This window comes from Aotus nancymaae, unplaced genomic scaffold (genome assembly GCF_030222135.1).
Source record: "Aotus nancymaae isolate 86718 unplaced genomic scaffold, 86718_ANA_hifiasm-v0.15.2.pri h1tg000028l, whole genome shotgun sequence".
NCBI lineage: Eukaryota > Metazoa > Chordata > Mammalia > Primates > Aotidae > Aotus > Aotus nancymaae.
Genome location: NW_026988441.1, coordinates 40,657,005 through 40,672,463, shown reverse-complemented (window position 1 = coordinate 40,672,463; position 15,459 = coordinate 40,657,005). Strand labels below are relative to the sequence as shown.

Below are 15,459 nucleotides of genomic sequence, written 5' to 3'. Positions count from 1 at the left end.
AGCCGGGTCTCAGGCTGCTGGGCAGGCCTGGGCCCTGTGGTTTTGCCCACCAGCCTTAGGCGGTATGAGTGAGTTGTGTGGCCAGTTGACTGTGGCTACCGCCGCCTGCTGGCGTCTGTGCCGTCGGCTCACAGCGTCTCTCTTGATGAGGAGGGCTTGTCAGGTGTGGCCCTGTGCTGCTGGGCAGCGATGTGTGCCGGAGGCCATCTGCAGCTGCGGCTGGTGCTGAGTGTACTCGCTCTCAGTGTTGACTTCAGGGTGGCATCAGTGTTCTGGGGAAGTGGGGGATGATATTTAGCCAATCACAAGCGGAGCCTGCCAGCACGTGCTTCAGTGCACGTGGTTACCGCCACTGCTGCTGGTCCTGCTTGTTTACGTTCTCTCATTCTGGAAAAATGCTGGCTGGGTGTGGTGACTCACACCTGTAACTCCAGCACTATGGGAGGCTGAGGGGGGCAGACTGCTTGAGCCCAGAAGTTCAAAACCAGCTTGGGCAACATGGGAAGACTCCGTGTCTATAAAATATACAAAAATTGGCTGGGTCTGGGGGAGTACACCTGTGGTCCTAGCTCCTCCCGAGGCTGAGGTGGGAGGATCACTTGAGCCTAGGAGGCAAAGGCTGCAGTGAGCCATAATTGGACCACCGCTCTTCAGCCCTGGGTGACAGAGTGAGACCCTGTCTCAAAAAAAAAATTCTGGCCAGGCGCACTGGCTCAGGCCTGTAATCATAGCACTTGGGGAAGCTGAGACAGGTGGATCACCTGAGGTCAGGAGTTCTCTGACCAACATGGTGAAACCCTGTCTCTACTAAAAATATAAAAAGTTAGCTGGACATGCTGGTGGGGACCTGTAATCCCAGCTACTCGAGAGGCTGAGGCAGGAGAATCACTTGAACCCAGGAGGCGGAGGTTGCAGTGAGCCAGGGTCACGCCACTGACTCCAGCCTGGGCGACGGAGTGAGACTCTGTCTCAAAAAAAGAAAAAAAGAAAGAAAGATAAAAGTTCCAGCCGGGCGTGGTGGCTCATGCCTGTAATCCAAACTCTTTGGAGGTCAAGGTGGGCCCCTGAGGTTGGGAGTTCAAGACCAGCCTGACCAACATGGTGAAACCCCGTCTTTTTTTTTCTTTTTCTCTTTGAGACGGAGTTTCGCTCTTGTTACCCAGGCTGGAGTGCAATGGCACAATCTTGGCTCACTGCAACCTCTGCCTCCCGGATTCAGGCAATTCTCCTCCCTCAGCCTCCTGAGTAGCTGGGACTACAGGCACGCGCCACCACGCCCAGCTAATTTTTGTATTTTTAGTAGAGACGGGGTTTCACCATGTTGATCAGTATGGTCTCTTTCTCTTGACCTCGTGATCCACCCGCCTCGGCCTCCCAAAGTGCTGGGATTATAGGCGTGAGCCACTGCGCCCGGCCAAAACCCTGTCTTAAAAAAAAAAAGATAAAAGTTCCATGGTGCTCCCGTTTGCACAGTGTTTACCTGAAGGACTCACACCTAGGTCTCTGGAAATGAATTGTGTCATCTGGGTCTCCATGTGAAACAAGATAAACAAAAAAATGGGTCATCTGAAATGGTGTGATTTGTAACTAAATTCTTTAAGTTCTTTTTTTTTTTTTTTTTTTTTTTTTGCCCCTAAGACAGTGTCTTGCTCTGTTGCCCAGGCTGGAGTGCAGTGGCGTGATCTCCGCTCACTGCAGCCTCCACCTCAGCCTCCTGAGTCCTGGGACTACAGATGTGACTGCCACACCCAGCCAACTGTTTTTTTTTTTTTGAGATAGAGTCTTTCTCTCTCTTGCCCAGGCTGGAGTGCAATTGTGCGATGTCAGCTCACTGCAACCTCTGCCTTCTGGGTTCAAGTGATTCACCTGCCTCAGCCTCCTGAGTAGCTGGGATTACAAGCATGTGCCACCATGCCAGCTAATTTTTATTTTTTAGTAGAGACAGGGTTTAACCATGTTGGCCAGGCTGGTCTCGAACTCCTGAGCTCAGATGATCTGCCCGCCCCAGCGCCCCCACAGTGCCTCTGTGTTTTTTGTAGAGACGGGGTGTCTTCACGTTGGCTGGTTTCGAACTCCTGGTATTCTCCTGCCGTGCCTCGCAACTAAATTCTTTAATGAGTAAGACTTGATTATGAGGTTTTTCCATTCTTGGAGAAGGCCTGGCCGAGGCTGCTGAAGGTACAGAAGTGGGAGAGGCTCCACTAGGACCCGGGAAGGGCTGGGCCTCACCCCCAGTCAGATCTGGAGCAGGGGCGGTGCTGGCATGAAACGCAGTCCTGGAGCTGTTCCACTTGTGCCTGTGCTCCCACGCCCATGGGTCCGTCTGCAGGGTGCCAGGTCTTGGGGAGACTGTTCTGTGTGGGGGAATGGAGTCTGCTGGCGCCGGTGTCCATCTTGCTTTTACTTTGGGAGCTGGTCGTTGGGGGCCGCTTTTACAGACGTGCTTCCTTTAGCACAGCATGGTGGTACGTGTCTCTGGTCCTAGCTACTCAGGAGGCTGAGGAGGGAGGATAGCTTGAGCCCAGGAGGTGAAGGCTGCAGGGAGCTGTGATGATGTCGCCTGCACTCCAGCCTGGGCAACAGAGCAAGAGACCCTGTCTCCAAAAAAAGTGCTTCCAGGTAGCGCATGCCGCTGCCTAGAATGCTGTTCCCCCAGCTTGATTTCCTCCCACACTGCCCCCTTGGGTAGGGAGTTCTCTCCAGTGGGCAGGTGGGGCTGTGGCCCTCTCATTGGGAGGGTCCTGTACATGTGTGTTGATCAATGAATGACCCTCCACCATATCCCACACAGGATGGGGGCTCTCAGACGTCAGGGTCTGTGGGGGCACAGAGAGGAAAGAGAGGGCAGCGTACCTCATGCAGGACTGGGCAGAGAGAGGGGCTTTAGGACTGGGGTGAGCATAAGCATCTTGGGAAGCCCCGTCCATACCTGCCATCCCCTGAAACGTTCAGTTGCACCTGCAGAGTCCCTGTTGCCACGCGAGGTGGCCTCAGCACAGATCCCGGGGTCAGCAACCCGGATCGTCTGCCCTGCGGCAGCCGTGTCTACATGGTGAGTTACCTGCCGACTGCACGGGGCCTGGGAAGCTGCTAGTGCCGGGCGACCCGCGTGGAGCCGCCAGTGGTGGCTGATCTACCCCGAGGAGGGCGGAGGACAGAGGCCTGGTCTCCCTCTGGCCTCGTATTTGCTGGACTTGAACAAGTTCCTGACCGCGTGGCTCCTGGACTCCTGGAGTCTGAGCAGCAGCTCCCTCAGACCCGCACTGAAGCTGTGTTTGGGTCCTGCCTGGTTTTTGTTGTGCTGAGGGGCCCAGGCTACTGTCTGGGCACTGTTGTCTGTGAAGCAGATGTTTCCAGCTGTCCTCCCGAGCCATGGCCATGGCCGATGTCCTCTGTGGCTGCACACAGCACCCCTGCATGGCCTGGACCAGCATTGTGGTTCTGATGGAGACCCCCCAGGAACCCCTGCCCCCAGAGTGGGTTTTCCATGCTGCACTTCTGCCTTTGCCAGGGCTCTCTGCTCCAAGGTTTCCTCTCTGTGAGTGCTGGTGGATCTGTGTAGATTCCCTTCATCTACACATTGGTCCTGGCTTGGGGGGCCCACACCCACAGCTCTCCTGGGGCTCAGGATCTGCATAGATTCCCCCTTGGTCTGTGAAGCAGTCCTGGGCAGCCCACACCCACAGCTCTCCTGGGGCTCAGGATCTGCATAGATTCCCCCTTCGTCTGTGAAGCAGTCCTGGGCAGCCCACACCTACAGCTCTCCTGGGGCTCAGGTCTCTATAGCCCCTCTGGCTCCAGGCTCGGGAAATTGTTCCCCAGAGGCTGTCTGTACTGGGGACAGATGCTGAGGCCTCTCCTCGTCCTGGGATGGTCACTGCTGCCTCAGGAGTGGTTAGGTGTGGTGGGGCTTCGGGGCTGCGGGAGGTGGCTGTGCCCTGTGGAGAACCAGTGGGGACTGTGGGTGGGGAGAGGCCGGCCTTGGGCAGGGGAGAAGCGGGTGGGGAGGAGGCTGGTGGCATGACCTGGCCCTGGGAGCGGCAGGCTGGAAGGAGGGAGAAACGCCGGTTCTCCGCTGCTCTGTGGCCACCTAGACTACCCTGTGCATTGGGCTGAGCCACATAGAGGACCCTGGGCCTTCTATGTGGCCGTGGGCATTGCTGCCCCGCACTCCGCCTTCGTGTCCTCATCTGCACAGGTAGTGGGGCTGGCACCCCATCCATGAGGCCTTGCAGAGGGGGCGTGAGATAAGCCGCGAAAACCCACTAACACGGGACTTCGGACTGCATGCTTCTGTCCCTGAGAACCTGACTGGCTCCATGTGGCCGAGCCAGGGACCCCTTGTGTCCCGTGACTGCAGGCCCAGGCAGCACTGCCTGTGGGCTCTTGCAGAAGCAGCAGCCATGTGATAGACCTTATCTCCAACTCCAGGCCGGAGCTGGTCAGAGGCCGCCTGGGGCTGTGGAGGTGGATCAGGCTGACTGCCTTAGTATCTCAGGACAGGGTGGTGCCTGGGATGACAGGAGCGGCTGTAAACCCTCGTAGGTCTGTCCCCACCTGCTGACTCAAGCCAGTGCATGCCCCAGGTGTCTTGTTTCCTAGAAAGGCGGGTCTCTGTGAGTCGGCCTCCTCCAGGGCCCTCCCAGACCCTCACGTGGCCCTTTGTGCCTGGCATCTCTCATGGGGTATGACGTCCTCTGGGCGTGTTCACGCTGTGAAAAGGAGCTGCGTCAGAGCCTCGCTCCTTTTCATGGCTGGGTCATGTTCCGGCGTGTGGAGGGTTGCACTGGTTCGTACCTGACTTGTTGATGGGCACGTAGGATTCTGCTGTCTTGGCTGTTGTGAATTGTGGGTCTGTGTCTTTCCCTTTCTCCTGGGTGTGTATGTGGGAAGTGCTGGGTCACTTGGTAACTGGGTTTCTCTTACTTTGCCATAACTGTACTGTCACTTAACGTCAGGAGCAGAACTGGACAAAGCTTTCCTCACTGACAGCAACTGTGTTTAACCTTTGAGGAACTTCCTGCCAAAAAAGTCACCAGGGGCTGGGGAGAGGGATGGGGAGTGAGTGGGAAGGTAAGAAGGCTCTAGAGATGATCATGGTGGCGACTGCGCAACCATGGGAATGTGCTAAATGCCACTGAACTGTATGCTTTTTTTTTTTTTTTTTTTTTTGAGATGGAGTCCCACTCTGTCGCCCAGGCTGGAGTGCAGCGGCGTGATCTTGGCTCACTGCAACCTCCACCTCCCAGGTTCAAGCAATTCTCCTGCCTCAGCCTCCTGAGTAGCTGGGCTTAAAGGCATGTGCACCTGGCTAATTTTTTGTATTTTTAGTAGAGACGAGATTTATCCATGTTGGTCAGGCTGGTCTTGAACTCCCAACTTGAGGTGATCCACCCGCCTTGGCCTCCCAAAGTGCTGGGATTACAGGCATGAGCCACCCTGTTCAGCCAGAACTGCATACTTCAACATGGTCAAGATGGTAAACTCTAGGTGTTTTTTTTACTTTTTTAAATTTTTGAGACAGAGTTTTGCTGTGTCACCCAGGCTGGAGTGTAGTGGCATGATCATAGCTTACTGCAGCCTCAAACTCCCAGTCTCAAGTGATCCTCCTGCCTCAGCCTCCCAAGTAGCTGGGACCGCAGGTGCGTGCCACCACACTTGAGCTCAGGAGGTCGAAGCTGTGGTGATCTGTGATGTGCCACGGCATTACAGCCTGGGCGACAGAGCAAGACCCTGTCTAAAAAAAAAGAACCAGTGTAGCTACAGACTGGCAGCCTACGCGTGGCCTCGGGCTGTGGTTTGCTGGCCCTGATGGAAAGAGCGTTGTTTCTTGGCTACCTTCTGTCTCCATTGCTCACAGGGGCCTTCACTTTGTTCTCGTGCAAAGCCCCCTTCCTGCCTTGGGCTGTGCGTCTCCCTCTGGAACGTTCTTGGCCAGTCTCCTCACCGCCACTCTCCTTTAGGCTTCAACATAAATGCACCCCCACCTCGGAGGGGCCTTTCTGGTTTGGCTGAACCTGGTCCACTGTGGGGTCTGCATGGGTCCCTGGATGTTACTTTGGTTGTAGCTGAGCATGGATGTGGCTTGTCCACTGGAGGCTGATGTACCCGAGCTGTGGCCTGGTCTCCCTGGGCCTGGACCCATGTGGCTGGCCCGGGGCCTGTGCGTGGCCAGCTCTTGCACACTGCCTCGGAGCCGGTGTGGCTTGTCGCACCTCCTTGCATGAACACGCACATGTAGCTCAGGAACCTGAGTCCCCGTGGCGCCTTGGGACTTCGAGGCTGCCCACACTCTGGGAAGAGTCCTTGCGGGGATCGCGGGGACTCCAGCCCCGCCCCCCTCCCGGGACCTCCAGGGCAAAAAGCCCCCTTCCTGAGCAGGTGTACAGCCTGATAGGGTCTGTGAGCAGCAGCCGGGGCCAGGCTCAGTGGGGAGCCTCACCCAGGATGAGGCCAGGGCTGGCAGGAGGTCCCTGCAGAGGAGCCAGGAGGAGCCCACAGTCACTCTGGCTCCTAGGGCCCGGAGGTGCAGCCAAGCCCCCTGAGCAGCTGCTCCTGCCCCACTGACCTCTCCTGCTCTTCCTGCTGCAGGCTAACCTTGCTGTGGGCCGAGCCCTGCCTCGCCATGGACCAGGACTATGAGCGGCGCCTGCTCCGCCAGATTGTCATCCAGAACGAGAACACGATGCCCCGTGTGAGTGACCCCACCTCGCCTACCACTGCAGCTCCCCTCCCCCAGCTGCCTCTGCCCTGGCCAGCAGCCTTAGGAGCCCCCACTGTCATAGGCTGGAGCCCCACAGGCCACTCAGGTCCCAGCCCCCCAGGTCACACGGGGCCTCCACCTCCCAGGGTGTCAAGGCTGCTGCCATCCCCAGGGCCGTAGTCAGAACCCAGCGGGGCTTGGAGGGACAGGGAGGCAAAAGGCCCGGAGTGGTGGAGCTGGGGCGACCCCGTGAGCAGAGGCCCAGGGTGGTCTGCAGAGCGTTTAGGGAGACCCATTCCTGCCCCCTAGCCCCGTGAGTCTGGAACCTTGTGGGATTTAGGGAGGCATGGTTTTGTCCTTCCTTGCACTCCATCCTGCCTCCCCAGCCCTGCCGTGTTTGCCTTGCCCTGGGCTCCGGGTACGCCAATGGCTCGGGGCTGGTGATCGTGACTGCTGCTTGTGGCTGGCGCCTGCTGTGTGACAGCCACATCCCTCACCTGCCTCCCCACCCGACTCCTGTGGGCGTCTTTGGGACCAGACTCCCGTTGCCGTCTACACAACAGGAAGCCTGGGTCAGAATAGCGTCAGTCCTAGCCTGGTTGGCCGCCAGCCCCTGACCTCTGGCAGACCCCCAAGCTGTCATTCTCATAGACTCGGCTGCTGTTGTCCTGAGCGCCCCCAACTGGGTGGGTCTGAGAGGCATGGGCCTGTGGGGAGGGGCTGCCCTGTCACAGCTCCCTCGGCGCCAGTGCCCTCTGTGCCCAGGCATTGGACTGGGCCTCGGCAGACTCACCTTCAAGGCTTAATTCAGCTTCAGACCCCAGAGTCTGGGCCCTGGAACCCACGGGAACCCACCGCAGCCCCCTTTCCCTCCGGTGCAGCTCTACCCCGAAGTCCCGCAGGACAGAGCTAGGGAGGCAGATCCAGGATCGTGCGTGATGTAGCAGGGTCCCCGCTGGTAAAGGGACAGGGCCACTGTGGAAGAAAAGTAGTGTAGAATTAGAGGGGTCTTTGCAACCTTGGGGGTTTCAGGCAGAGAGAGACATAAATACAGGGGTGTCTGTGTGCACAGAGAGGTTCTAGGCGCCCCAGCATCCCAGCAGCAGGGAGCAGCCCTAGTGCCGGCCCTCAGCCTCCAGAGCACTCTCGGAGCTACTGGGAGGACAGTAGGGCCTGAGTGCTCTGTGTGCCTGCGGTCCCAGTGATACGTGGGAGGGCTGGTTGCGGTGTGAGGACCCAGCACCCCTCCACCCACTGCACTTCTAGTCTCACGGATGCAGTGAGGCATGGGTGTGAATGAGAAATGGGTGAGGAGCGGGCGTTTGCAGTGTGGGAGAGCTCCCCACACGCCCGTCCTGCTCTGGGGTCACCCAATACAGCCTGGACTTTATGACACAGAACCACCTTCAGACCCAGATGGAGTGCTAGGTTGTGGAGAGACCTCCCTGGAACGTTCCGAAGTGTGAGGTCCCTGACAGTCAGCGTCACAGGCTGGGGGTAGGGAGATGGGACAGCAGACAGAACATGACCCTACCTGAGCCTGGGTTTCCTGGGCCTCCACCAGAGAGGCTGCACACGGGGCCCACGCAGCACTCGGGGAACCTCTCCCAGTCCTGGGGGGCCAGAGCCAGAGGTCACCGTGTGGGCAGGGCTGCACTTCCTGCCTCTCCCAGCGCCAGGGAGCTCGTGCTGTCCATGACTGTGACTGTGCCCCTCCGGCCTCTGCGTCCCTCCCAGGAACATCTCCCTATGTCTCTCTGTCCATGTTTCCCCTTCTTTTTTTTGTCTTTGTTTGTTTTGTTTTTTGATACAGAGTCTCACTCTGTCGCCTAGGCTGGAGTGCAGTGGCGCAATCCCGGCTCACTGCAACCTCCACCTTCTGGGTTCAAGCAATTCTCCTGCCTCAGCCTCCTGAGTAGCTGGGACTACAGGCTCACGCTGCCATGCCTGGCTAATTTTTTGTACTGTAGTAGAGATGGGGTTTCACTGTGTTGCCCAGGCTGGTCGTGAACTCCTGAGCTTAGGCTGTCCGCCCGCCTCAGCCTCCCAAGGTGCTGAGATTATAGGTGTGAGCCGCTGTGCCCAGCCTGTGTTTCCCTCTTCATATGAGGACACCTGTTATCAAATCAGAGCCCACCCTAATGGCTTCCTCTTAACTTGAGTATAATCGCATCTGCAAGAAACTCGTGTCCAAACACAGTCTTATTCCCAGTAGCGGGGCTCAGGACTTCACAGTGTCCTTTTTGGGACACCAGTCAGCTTGTAACAGAGCCCTCAGAAAAAGGGTGGTGTGGGGGTGGTCAGATGGGGTTGGAGGGTTAGACAGTTGTCGTGGACCCATTGTCTTAACTTCTTGGCAGGAAATGGGGGTAAGGGGGGCTATACTTCAGGCGGTTCTGGGCACAGCTGTTACATGTCCTGTGCCGTCAAGGCCTGCATCTGTGATTGTTCAGAAACAGTGAACGTGCGGCATCCCCACAGCTCTGGGAGGGCAGTCGGGTTCTCATCCAGCCCTGCTGCCTGGCTCTGTCTCCTCCGCCATGGCCCCCATTCCTGCCGCCCCCACCCCGTCCTGTGGCCCTGTCCTCTCCACCCTCCTGCCTGGCATAGTTGGGAAGCTGAGCCTGCCTGTGGACCTGGCACCTTCCGGAAGCTTCTGGCACAGAAACCGCTGACCGAGAGTGACCGTGTGGCTCCACTCCTTGGGTTTTCAAGATCGAATCCCCCTTTGCTCAGTGGCCAGATGTGGAGAGAGGCTGGCCTGGGGCCACTCTTGGGGCTCTGAGGACTGAGAGCAAGCCCTCCCCTGACGCCCTTCAGGTCACGGAGATGCGGCGGACCCTGACACCTGCCAGCTCCCCAGTGTCCTCGCCCAGCAAACACGGAGACCGCTTCATCCCTTCCAGAGCGGGGGCCAACTGGAGCGTGAACTTCCACAGGATCAATGTGAGGGGCCGGCCGGGCAGGAGACGGGACCCCCTGGGAGGCCCAGGGCCCCTCCAAGCCTCCTCACTTCGAGGCTGGGCACGAGCAGGTGCCTCGACTCCTCCCTCCCTCTCTCCTCCCTGCAGGAGAATGAGAAGTCTCCCAGTCAGAACCGGAAAGCCAAGGACGCCACCTCAGACAACGGCAAAGGTGAGGGTCAGAGCCTGCCCGCTTGCCCCACAGGCCACCCCGCCCCGCCCCGCCTCACTGTGCTTGGTGCCCGCAGACGGCCTGGCCTACTCCGCCCTGCTCAAGAACGAGCTGCTGGGCGCCGGCATCGAGAAGGTGCAGGACCCGCAGACCGAGGACCGCAGGCTGCAGCCTTCCACGCCCGAGAAGAAGGGTCTGTTCACGGTGAGCCCACGGCCCCACCCCAGAGCTGTCTCCCGGTGGCAACCTCCCAGGCACCAACTCTGCCTCCCCAAGCCTGGTTCTTGGGCCTGGCCATGGCTCAGCACACTGTTCTGACCCTGCTCCTCAGCCAGGCCAGGGGCCCTGGTTCTCGGGGGCTGAAGGCTGCTGGCCCCTCAGGCAAGCTGGGAAGTGGAGGCACAGGAGGAATCTGGGCTCAGCCTCTTGAGCTTTTTTTCCCCACACTGATGCTACCTGGGGTCCCAAGTACCGAAGCCGGTGGGGGTCCTGCCCTAGAGAGGCAGCACTGGGTCCTGCCACAGGGCCCTGTTCTTTCCAGAAGATTCCGGAGCCCGAAGGCAGAATCATACAGAGCCCTGCGTGGGTGCCTCAAGGAGGAGGGCGGAAGGGGCCGGGGTTCACAGTCCCTGCTGGGAAGGTGCCTTCTTCTTCACAGCTGCTCCAAACGTGGTCTCAGCCCCTGCCTTAGGGCTGTGAGCAGTACCAGGAGCACGGGCGTCTGGCTCGGAGGGTCCCAGGGCCTGGGCATCCGCTCAGCCGGTGTATCGCCCGCTCCCCAGTATTCCCTCAGCACCAAGCGCTCAAGCCCCGACGACGGCAATGACGTGTCGCCGTACTCCTTATCTCCCGTCAGCAACAAGAGGTGGGTACAGGGTTCCTCAGCACCAAGTGTCCCTGTGGGGCCTGGTGGGCGGGGCTGAAGGGGGCTTCCCCAGGGCATGGTGGCCAGGAGCTGTGACTATGTCCTCCCCCAGGGTCCTGAGGGTGGAAAGGGCCCAGCCCCCCATTAGCCATAGTCAGTAACAGAAGTGTACGCTAGGCCAGGGCAGCCCAGAGACCCCCTCACTGTGAACACACCGTGGCTGGCAGTGTTGGCCTCGGACAGAGGTCAGGGCAGTCAGGAAGGGCTGCCTGGAGGAGGTGTGGGCAGCAGAGCCAGCACAGCTATGGGAGGGAGCCCAAGAGAGCCAGAGACCTGAGGGTGAAGGGCTGTGGGGCCGTCCCCGGGTTTAGGATCACACGGTGGCGGCAGTGATTGGAGGGGCTGGACCAGGCTCATGGGGCTGGCAGGGGAGTAGATACTTTCTGTGCGTTTGCAAGAAGTGACCCAAGTGCAGTGGCTGACGGATGCCACGTGGCCACCTCTGCAGTCAGAAGCTGCTCCGGTCTCCACGGAAACCGACCCGCAAGATCTCCAAGATCCCCTTCAAGGTGCTGGATGCGCCCGAGCTGCAGGATGACTTCTACCTGAACCTGGTGGACTGGTCGTCCCTCAACGTGCTCAGTGTGGGGCTGGGCACCTGCGTGTACCTGTGGAGTGCCTGCACCAGCCAGGTGGGTGCCGTGTACTGTGTGCACGTGCACAGCGGCCTCCCCAGCGCCCAGTGGCCCTCAGTATACCAACCAGGATCTGGGGAGCATCAGTACGAGCCAGGCACCCACTATGGCCCTCCCAGCCCTCCCAGCCACGGCCCTCCCATCCCTGCCAGGCACTGCCCTCCCAGCCCTCCCAGCCCTCCCAGCCACGGCCCTCCCAGCCACGGCCCTCCCATCCCTCCCAGCCACTGCCCTCCCAGCCTTCCCAGGCATGGCCCTCCCAGCCACGGCCCTCCCAGCCCTCCCAGCCACGGCCCTCCCAGCCCTCCCAGCCACGGCCCTCCCATCCCTCCCATCCCTCCCAGGCACTGCCCTCACAGCCCTCCCAGCCCTCCCAGCCACTGCTCTCCCAGCCTTCCCAGGCATGGCCCTCCCAGCCACGGCCCTCCCAGCCACAGCCCTCCCAGACCTCCCAGCCACTGCTCTCCCAGCCTTCCTAGCCATGGCCCTCCCAGGCCTCCCAGTCACCTCAGCCACAGCCCCCCCAGCCCTTGCAGCCACTGCCCTCCCAGCTATAGCCCTCCAAGCCCTCCAAGCCTTCTTGGCCATGTCCTTCGCATTCCTCTCTGCCATGACCCGCCCAACCACTGCCCTCTCAGCCACAGCTCTCCCCTCCAGTGGTGGCATCTACAGCAGCATGGGGTCCCCACTGGAGCCCCAGTCTCTTTACCGCACCCCTCTGGGTCCTGTCCTCACCATTTTGGTGTCCCCTCTTGGCAGCAGGAGCCCCACAGCACTGGGCATCTTCCTCCCATCTTAAGCTTGTCCCATGCAGTCCTGGGTCCCCTGCACCCATGCCTTTTTTCCACACCCAGCTTGAGCCTCCAGGGTCCCAGCAGTGACCAACCCAGGCAGCCCGCAGGCCTGGAGTGATGAATGACTGCGTGGAGAGTGGATGGGAGAGTGGATGGGAGAGTGGATGGGAGAGTGGATGGGAAAGTGGATGGGAAAGTGGGTGGAGAGTGGGTGGAGAGTGGGTGGAGAGTGGAGGGGAGGGTGGATGGAGAGTGGAGGGGAGAGTGGAGGGGAGAGTGGAGGGGAGAGTGGGTGGGAGAGTGGGTGGAGAGTGGAGGGGAGAGTGGGTGGAGAGTGGTTGGAGAGTGGAGGGGAGAGTGGGTGGAGAGTGGGGGGGAGAGTGGGTGGAGAGTGGAGGGGAGAGTGGGTGGAGAGTGGAGGAGAGAGTAGGGGGGAGAGTGGAGGGGAGAGTCGGGGGAGAATGGGGGGAGAGTGGGTGGAGAGTGGGGGAGAGTGGGTGGGGAGGGGAGAGTGGGGGGAGAGTGGGTGGAGAGTGGAGGGGAGAGTGGATGGAGAGTGGGTGGAGAGTGGGTGGAGAGTGGAGGGGAGAGTGGATGGAGAGTGGAGGGGAGAGGGGGGAGAGTGGAGGGGAGAGTGGGGGGGAGAGTGGGGGGGACAGTGCATATTTGAGTGGATGGATGAGAGAGTGGAGGGGTGATGATCAGGTTGATAGATCCGTGCTTCATGACCAGTGGCAAAGCTCACATGAACAGGTTGACTTTTACCCTCAGGTGACGCGGCTCTGTGACCTCTCAGTGGAAGGGGACTCAGTGACTTCCGTGGGCTGGTCTGAACGGGTGAGCGTAGAGTGCTTGTCCCCGACCTGGGAGGTCTGTTGGTATCTTGCAGACCCAGAGGGGCCAGTGTGTGCTCTGAGGTCTTCTGTGTCAGGCATAGTTCTGTGTCCCCCACTGTCCCTGGCCTTGGTGTGGTGGTGGTAGAGGGAGTAACGAGCAAGTAGGGACCCAGCAGCCCCCAAGAAAGTATGGCAGGACCAGTGGGGAAACAACACTCCAGTCCTGCCGTGGGGCCTGTCCCATCTGGGACTGGCTCTCCTGGTGCTGCAGTTTCTACTCAGCGTCGAGTGGGCTTTAGTTCTGTTTCAGATTATGATGAAAATATCCCAGCAGCAACTTTGAAGCGTGTCACGGGGAGGGTCCCTACTCTGCCCAGAGCTGCCCAGGGCTGGTCCTAGCGGTGGAGGGCCACGCACCCTGAGTGTGTTGGCTGGACTCTTGACAAACCCTGGCGCTGTGTGTGCAGGGCATGCCCGCCACCCCGGAATGTGCTGACAGGGTGTAAGCTTCATCAAAGGGACATGCCTTCAGGGGTTTTTAGGGAAACCATCCAGAGCCCTAGTGAGCAGAGCCCAGGGTGACCAGGTCCAGGCTGGGCAGAGTCCTTGGGCCAGACCTGACACTGGCACTCTGGCCGTGCCTTCTGTCCTAGGGGAATCTCGTGGCAGTGGGCACACACAAGGGCTTTGTGCAGATATGGGACGCGGCTGCAGGGAAGAAGCTGTCCATGTTGGAGGGCCACACAGCACGCGTCGGTGAGGAGCCTGGGTTCTGTGGTGGGTTAGCTCCCCAAGGCCCCAGCTCCCCGAGGCCAGGAGAGGCTCACCCCTGCTTCTGCCTGGCCTCCAGGGGCGCTGGCCTGGAACGCTGACCAGCTGTCATCTGGTAGCCGGGACCGCATGATCCTGCAGAGGGACATCCGCACCCCCCCGCTGCAGTCAGAGCGGCGGCTGCAGGGCCACCGGCAGGAGGTGTGCGGGCTCAAGTGGTCCACGGACCACCAACTTCTCGCCTCGGGGGGCAACGACAACAAGGTACGCGCCTAGAGCCCGGCTTCCCTCCCAGAAGCTGCGGCCTCACGCTGGCAGTGACGGCGGGGCCTGGGCTGGGGACAGGCGTGGGGCCCACTCCATAGCCGTCGGCGGGGCCTGGGGCTCGTCCCTCCTACTCAGCCAGTCCTTCTCTGTAGCACGCGGTGATGAGCATGTGCCCCCAGGAGTCCTTGAGGGAGCAGCAGGAGGGGCGTGGGGTGGGGCACCAGGGCAGGTCTTCACTCCCGTGGGGACCAGTGTATTGGACCACAGGGCTGGGACAGCCCCAGCCTTACAGCCCCTGTCCTCCAGCTGCTGGTCTGGAATCACTCGAGCCTGAGTCCTGTGCAGCAGTACACGGAGCACCTGGCAGCCGTGAAGGCCATCGCCTGGTCCCCGCACCAGCACGGCCTGCTGGCCTCGGGGGGCGGCACGGCCGACCGCTGCATCCGCTTCTGGAACACACTGACGGGGCAGCCGCTGCAGTGTATCGACACGGGCTCCCAAGTGTGCAATCTGGCCTGGTCCAAGCACGCCAACGAGCTGGTGAGCACGGGCAGCCTGGCCTCCTTCCACCAGGCCTCAGGATATGCGTCCCGCTGGCCCCCTGCCCCCCTGCCCCCCTGCCCCCCTGCCATCTGACAGCGGCCGGCGGGGAGATGGGCGAAGGAGGCGGGCTGGGGAAGCAGGGGTGGGGCACGGCTCCTGGGCCCCATCAGGACCTTACCAGGACCTCACCTGGGGCAACACTCGGGCTTCTGGGCCCCCTTTGCAGCCACACCTGGTGGCTCTGTGAGGAGCTGGGGAGCTCCGTCGGCTGCCTCTGCTCGGAGTGGAGGCCCAGGACGAAGTGGGCTCCGCTGGCACGCTGGCCTGCCCCAGCCGCTCTGGGCTGTGTGTCCCCAGGACAGATGCAGGGATGACTTGCAGGTGGGGCAGAGGGGCTGTGGCCTCCACACCTCCCAGATGGAACCAGGAGGCGCAGCCACATCCCGCATCCCCTGCTCCTCCCCGGCTGGCTGGCAGCTCCGAGCTCTCCTGTGGACTCGGGTTGGGTGTGTGTGGGGCAGCAGGTATCACACCCAGCCTCGTTCCCCGCCACTGACCATAGCGCCCCCTCCCACCTGCAGGTGAGCACGCACGGCTACTCGCAGAACCAGATCCTCGTCTGGAAGTACCCCTCCCTGACCCAGGTGGCCAAGCTGACTGGGCACTCCTACCGCGTGCTGTACCTGGTGAGTGCGCACCGGGCGCTTCGAGATGCCCCGGGATTCTGGAAAAAGTGTCAGCCATGGCTGCTCCAGAGCGTCCCGTCCTATGTTCCTAGGGAGGACGGTGTGCAGATCTAAAACCCCGCGGGACGCAGCGGCGGGGCTGGCCATCAGGGCATCCGGTGCTG

At 60.6% G+C, this 15,459-nt stretch overlaps 1 protein-coding gene across 5 annotated transcripts in view; it reads left to right on the top strand.

Annotated features, from left to right (window-relative positions):
* Positions 1 to 15,459, top strand: part of FZR1 (fizzy and cell division cycle 20 related 1) — a 36,798-nt gene that overhangs the window by 18,517 nt on the left and 2,822 nt on the right. For 3 of the 5 annotated variants that reach the window (XM_064382093.1, XM_064382094.1, XM_012436133.3), the window contains exons 2-12: positions 6,592 to 6,694; positions 9,524 to 9,649; positions 9,775 to 9,838; positions 9,915 to 10,042; positions 10,621 to 10,703; positions 11,212 to 11,395; positions 12,964 to 13,029; positions 13,682 to 13,784; positions 13,879 to 14,063; positions 14,373 to 14,606; positions 15,191 to 15,295. In XM_064382093.1, coding sequence (XP_064238163.1) covers positions 6,592 to 6,694; positions 9,524 to 9,649; positions 9,775 to 9,838; positions 9,915 to 10,042; positions 10,621 to 10,703; positions 11,212 to 11,395; positions 12,964 to 13,029; positions 13,682 to 13,784; positions 13,879 to 14,063; positions 14,373 to 14,606; positions 15,191 to 15,295 — 1,381 coding nt within the window. Of the gene's footprint in view, positions 1 to 4,494; positions 4,853 to 6,591; positions 6,695 to 9,523; positions 9,650 to 9,774; positions 9,839 to 9,914; positions 10,043 to 10,620; positions 10,704 to 11,211; positions 11,396 to 12,963; positions 13,030 to 13,681; positions 13,785 to 13,878; positions 14,064 to 14,372; positions 14,607 to 15,190; positions 15,296 to 15,459 lie in introns of those variants that run through there. The other 2 variants (XM_012436135.3, XM_012436134.3) reach the window with 2 other exon arrangements.